Source organism: Pelecanus crispus, chromosome 8, assembly GCF_030463565.1.
Source record: "Pelecanus crispus isolate bPelCri1 chromosome 8, bPelCri1.pri, whole genome shotgun sequence".
Lineage (NCBI taxonomy): Eukaryota > Metazoa > Chordata > Aves > Pelecaniformes > Pelecanidae > Pelecanus > Pelecanus crispus.
Window position 1 is genome coordinate 21,297,372 of NC_134650.1, and position 5,741 is coordinate 21,303,112.

Consider the following 5,741-nt stretch of genomic DNA (forward strand, 5'->3'; position numbering starts at 1 on the left):
GGGAGCCAGGGGCATCTCTGCCCTGAAAGTGGAGCCACCTGTGTGCTGCTACCTGCTGAATAATAGAGGAGCTGACAGCCAGCTGGAAAGAAATGTGATCCTGGTTAGCTAGCCAGGGAAGACATCTGAGCTCCCAGCAGCTGTGATAGCAACTGCAGGGAAGGAGCCTTCCTCCCCGCTGCTCTGTGCAGCACAGCGTGGCCAGGGTGGCTGGAGGTCTCTGCCTGTCCCAGTGTGCCTGGGTGGCCAGTGCCCACTCCAGGGGCACAGGCTCAGGGCTTGAAGGATGATGTGAGCTGCAGCAGGCTCCCAGCAAGGCAGAGCTCAAGGGCAGAGCTGGGTTTCCTGGGAGGTGAGGCAGAAGGAGCCTGCCTGGAGTCAGTGCCCACATCCTGGGTTCAGCAGCTCAGCCCCATGTCCAGAGGAGGGGATATGGTTTATATCCCAGACGACTCTGACTTCAGCTCCTTCAGGGATCAGTGCGAGAGCGTGGAGGGCTGGCACTGTCGGTATAACAAGGCTGGTGTGACCGTGTGGAGTCAGGGCCAAGAGGAAAGCTGCGCTGTGCAGAAAATCAAGGTAAGCAGACGCCGGTGGCTGCGGGACCGCCAGCTCTTCCTTGTCCCAGCTGCATGGCAAGCTGCTCCTGAATATCCCTGGGGTGCTGGCCCATCCTAGAGATGCATAGCACCCTGGTCAAGCCTGCCTGAGTGTGTTTCTGCTCCAAATGCTGGCAGAGTTAGTCCCCTAGAGGTGCTTCCCCAGCTGGCAAGCTGCTCTGCAGGCTCTCCCTGCCTGCCCTGCAGCTTTAGCCTCTTGACCTGCTGGGATGCCTGCTGCAGTGTCCTGCCATGCACGCATGCATGCACGCATGTAGGCTCATGTTGCAGTTTCCCTTGATCCAGACACAGGCGGGAAGGCCCTGGGATCAGTTACATTATGGACATGTCCTTGCTGGAAGCCCCCGAGCATGAGACAGGCTGACGGGACACCTCCCTGGTGCCTCTCCCTTGACCACACCATCCTGGGGCACATCGTCTCTCATCCTGCACTGGATGAGCATCCCAGAGAGTTTAAGAGCCCCCATGTGTTTTCTCAGGAGGTTTGTTGCTTGCCAGGGGCCAGATCTGGGATGCTGCAAAGGAGCTAGCAAGGCTCAACCGTCTCTTAGGCTGTTACACCCTGTTTCTCATCCACATGGCACTGCCAGGTGACCCTGAGTACATCAAGAGTGGTTATGTGGTGCTGGGGGTAAGGGGCATTGGAGCCTCATCATGAGATAAGCCTTGCATGGCAGCATCTTGTGGGGCAATGCTTGGCTTCATGGCTGGTGTCGCAGGCAGGGCTTTGGCTTTTTTGGCCACCAAGGATTAGGATTGCTGGGCAGCAATGGGATCCACCCAAGCAAGCAGAGCCAGAGCATCTTACCAACAGGCTGGCTGACCTGGTAAGAAGAGCTTTCAACTAGGAGTGTCAGGGAAGGGTTACTACAACCTGAAGAGCAGGAGAGGTGTGGGGAGGTGGTGAGGAGGTGTCTGGGGTGCAGTACACTGGAGGGTTACTACAACCTGAAGAGCAGAAGAGGTGTGGGGAGGTGGTGAGGAGGTGTCTGGGGTGCAGTACACTGGAGGAGGCTCTTGCACCGCTCTCCTGAACACAGAGTAACCAGCAACCCGTCCCAGGTGCCTGCAAGACCAGCGCATACAGTTGAGGAGACACCAGGAGGAGCTGGGCACACAATGATTGCAATGCTGCCATGGAGGGAGGCCCTTCAGGGCCAGGGTGAGGAGGAGGAGCAGCAGCACTGTCTGCAGAGGTGTAGCCGTAATACATGCCACCTTGCTGCGGTGAGATAGGGAAGAGCTTCTGGGCTAGGATCAGGGAGCACTTAAGCCAGTTGGGCATGCACAATTCCACAGGGCCAGGCAGGACACACCCCAGGGCACTGAGGGGGCTGGCCGACATCTCTTTGAAAAGTCCCAGTGACTGCAGGAGACTCCTGATAACTGGGAATTGGCAAATGTCACATCCATCTTCCAGAAGGGCAAGAAGGATGCTCCAGGGCACTATGGATTGCTGTGTCACCTCTATCCCTGGGAAGATGATGGAGAACATCCTCCTGGAAGCCATGTCCTGAAGGACAAGAGCAGTGGGAACAGCAGCAGGGACCTACCAAGGGCAAATCATGCTTGACCAGCCAGATTGCCTCCTGCAGTGAGAGGACTGGCTGTGTGGGTATGGAGAGAACAGTGAAAGCCACGTACCTTGACTCTTGTAAAGCCTTTGACAGGGTTTCCCATAGTCTCCTCATCACCAGATTGGTGAGATCTGAACTGGAGAAGTGGATGATGAGGTGAGTGGAAAACCAGCTCACCACCAGGCTCGTGGCATGGCGGTCAGCAGTGCAGAGTCTGGATGGTGGCCAGTTGCTGGGTCCCACCCTGTTACTGGGATGATGGGATCAAGTGCCCTCTCAGTGAGTCTGAAGGCAGCACTGAAGTGTGGAGAGCATTTGAAACACTGGAGACAAGGCTGCTGCTCGGTATGACCTGGACAGTCTGGAAGGATGGGCTGGCAGAAACCTCATGAAGTTCAGTCAAGTTCAAATAAGCACAGCCTGGCAGAGGGGATGCAGTTATATCCCTATTTCCCACCACCAAGCACCATAGAGAAGTCAGAACCCAGTCAGGTTCAGCAGGGTCTGAGCACCATTGCCCAGTCTGGTTCATTGCAAGTAATACCTCCTTGATGTGTTTTTTCCCTGCTCTGGAGAGGGCCTGAGCATGGTGCAGGAGTTAGCACTGCCCAGGGATCCTTCCTGAAATGTGGGATGGAGGATGCCACCCAGTCTGTGTGGGACAGCTGAGCTGCACAGGCTGGGGCTTAGGGGTCAAAAGAGCCTGAGTCTTCCCATTAACAAAGGCAAGAGAGTCTGCATGGAGAGTCCCTGAGCAGTTGGAGCTTTAGATATTTTCCACCTGAATTCACTGTGGATGGTCTGGTTTTGGGCTCTGTGCTTTCCCCATCCCAACTGGACAACCTGCTGCGCCTGGTGTGGCTGTTGCACAGCCTCTGTTCATCTGTGGCTGGAGAGAGGTGGTGGATAGGCTTTAGTAGGGGATTTTGGGGGTGCAAGGCTGAGATGGTCCTGCTGTGATGACTGGAGCTTCCAGGAGCCCAGGAGGACCATGAGCTCCACCTCCAGCTAGAGGCATCCTTCACCCTCTAGCAGCAGCACCTCTAGACCCAGCTGGGAGGGGGTGGCTGGGGAGGGGAAGCAGGAGGAGGGGGCTGGATGCTCCCACACTCTTCTCCCCAGTGCCCTGGGGAGTGCAGCACATCTCCCAGCCTGTCCTGGGCACAAGTCCAGTACATCAGGCAGAAACCATCACTCAGGCCAAAGGGGGGAAACTTGCCCGAGATTGATGGGACCTGACACATTCAGAGGGCCATCTCCAATTACACGGCACTGCTGAACACCTCATCAAAGATGCAAGGCCTCTAACAAGGAGCAGATGACATCTCCTTCCTCCCAGTATTGAGAGGAGTGGGGCAGCCAGCTTCATCAATAATGCACTCGCTGGCGCCGGTCAGGCAGTTCCACGGCTCCAGTTACAGCCAGGGTCCCGCCAACCTCCCCAGACAGGACCTTGCGCCCAAGAGCATTATGCCAGGGCAGGAGCATCCTTTTGCTTGCCCTGCAGTAACATGCAGTGAGAGGACATAGCTGGGCTCGGGGTACCCAGGCACCAGAGCCTGGACCACCAGACAGCTCCTTATGAGGGCAGAGGGTCCTTCTACCCCAGCTGCCCTCCTGCCTTTGCACTGCGCTGCATGCCAGCAGCGGGGACGGTGGCGCTTCCTGGGCTGTCCTGAAGCAGGGACATGCTCTGCACCGATGTGCAGAGCATCCTCCATGGCACACGTGCATGTGGCTTTATAGCAGCACAGGAGCACGCCACTGCACACAGGAACAGCCTAAAGTCCTCATCACCAGATGGGCACAGCTCCATGCTCTGGGTGTGGGTGCTGCCTGACTGCCTGTCTCCCCACAGACTTGCATCTCCTGCAAGGACGTCCCTGCTGAGACGCTCTACGATGTGCTGCACGACACTCACTACCGCAAGAAATGGGACTCAAACATGATTGAGACCTATGACATAGGGCGCCTGACCGTTAATGCTGATGTGGGATACTACTCTTGTGAGCAGCCTTCAGCCCCTGGGGACACCCAGGGCCCCTGTCCCCGACCCCACAGCCCTGTGCGTGGGTGTGGGGCCATGGGGGCAATGGGTTGGAGTGTAACAGGATCTGTCTGCAGGGAAATGCCCAAGCCCCCTGAAGAACCGTGATTTTGTCACCCTGCGCTCCTGGCTGCCCCTGGGCAATGACTACATGATCATCAACTACAGCGTCAAGCACCCGGTGAGCCCCTTGCTGGCCCCAGCCCTGGTAGGGGTGCTGGCCCCACAGGCCAGCCGGCACAGGCAGGGCTGGGCAGTGGCTTGGGCAGGGTCTGAGGTGCACGGCATCTCTCTGCAGAAATACCCACCCCGGAAGGATTTTGTGAGGGCTGTGTCCCTGCAGACAGGTTACCTGATCAAGGCAAACGGTGCCAGTGCCTGCGTCCTCTATTATCTCACCCAGGTGGACCCCCGTGGTGAGTGCCAGCAGGAGGGGAGAGTGCGGCATGCCTTCTTGGGGATGGGTCCCATTGTATCCCCAGAGTTCACCCACCATGGCTCTCCATCACACAAAGGTCCAAAGGGCACTGGGAAGTGGGGACAACCCAGGGAAAAAGGGGGTCCCCTCCCAGGGCACAGCATGGGGCAGGTGCCATCAGCCCTGGGGGGGCTCAGTCTGGCCCAGGGCACTGCAGGCTCATGGTGCCTCCTCTGGGGTTGGCCCAGATTGGCTGAGTGATGGGTCTTTGGGCTTTTGCAGGGTCGCTGCCAAAGTGGGTGGTGAACCGCGTCTCCCAGTTTGTGGCACCGAAGGTAAGCAGGGTGCATGGCCAGTGGTGGGATGCACAGGCATCAGGGATGAGCTGCCCTGAAGTAGCCCCCTAGGTAGGGACAGGACGGGTGCTGGGTGACCCAGGGCTCGCAGGGCATGCAGTAGGCATGCTGCTGGGGCTGTGTGGTCCAAGCCAGGCCCCATCCCCTCCCAGCACCCCCAAAAAGCAAGCAATGGGGGAGCTGGGACCTGTGCCCACAGACCAAGGTGGCTCCATCCCCACTGGGGGCTTGGGGCACCATGACAGGCTACACCCTCTCTGCCCACAGGCGATGAAGAAGATCTACAAGGCTGGGCTGAAGTACCCAGAGTGGAAACGCAAGCATGACCCTGGATACAAGCCCTGGGTGTACCCGGAGCAGAACACGCTGCCCAGTGTCAGCCTGGCTGAGCTCTCAGTGCAGCATGCTGACTCACTGGAGAACATCGATGAGACAGGGCTGCCTGAGGATCACCTGAGCACCAGTGACCATGAGGCCTGAGCCCTCGCCACAGCCCTCTCACAGGAGGACCCCCTTGTGACCGGGGCTTGGCAATCAGGGGGTATGGGTGGGAATTTGGTCCCCTGTGCCCAAATAGTCAGGTCTGCTCTCCAATTCCTTCATCATAGGCCCCTCCTACCTGGGCAGCAGGATACTGTCCCATGGGAACCTGCAGCATGGGTGCTGGAAAGAGGGAGGACAGGCACCCTTGTCTGCCCTGTGACCATGGTGGCCCATGGAAGT

At 58.1% G+C, this 5,741-nt stretch overlaps 1 protein-coding gene across 1 annotated transcript; it reads left to right on the top strand.

The window, feature by feature from the left end:
- Nucleotides 1-414: 414 nt before the first annotated feature.
- Nucleotides 415-5,498, top strand: STARD10 (StAR related lipid transfer domain containing 10). The gene is made up of 6 exons (XM_009491539.1): nucleotides 415-579; nucleotides 4,056-4,203; nucleotides 4,322-4,425; nucleotides 4,543-4,660; nucleotides 4,945-4,997; nucleotides 5,286-5,498. Exons 1-6 carry the CDS (start codon nucleotides 415-417, stop codon nucleotides 5,496-5,498), a joined length of 801 nt encoding a protein of 266 aa, XP_009489814.1.
- Nucleotides 5,499-5,741: the final 243 nt, after the last annotated feature.

Bases quoted from the DNA above. Each gene is read 5' to 3' on its own strand.
- STARD10 (XM_009491539.1), top strand. From the start codon at position 415: ATGTCCAGAGGAGGGGATATGGTTTATATCCCAGACGACTCTGACTTC. The intron at 580-4,055 runs GTAAGCAGACGC...GTCTCCCCACAG, and splicing joins GCGCTGTGCAGAAAATCAAG to ACTTGCATCTCCTGCAAGGA. The intron at 4,661-4,944 runs GTGAGTGCCAGC...GGGCTTTTGCAG, and splicing joins CACCCAGGTGGACCCCCGTG to GGTCGCTGCCAAAGTGGGTG.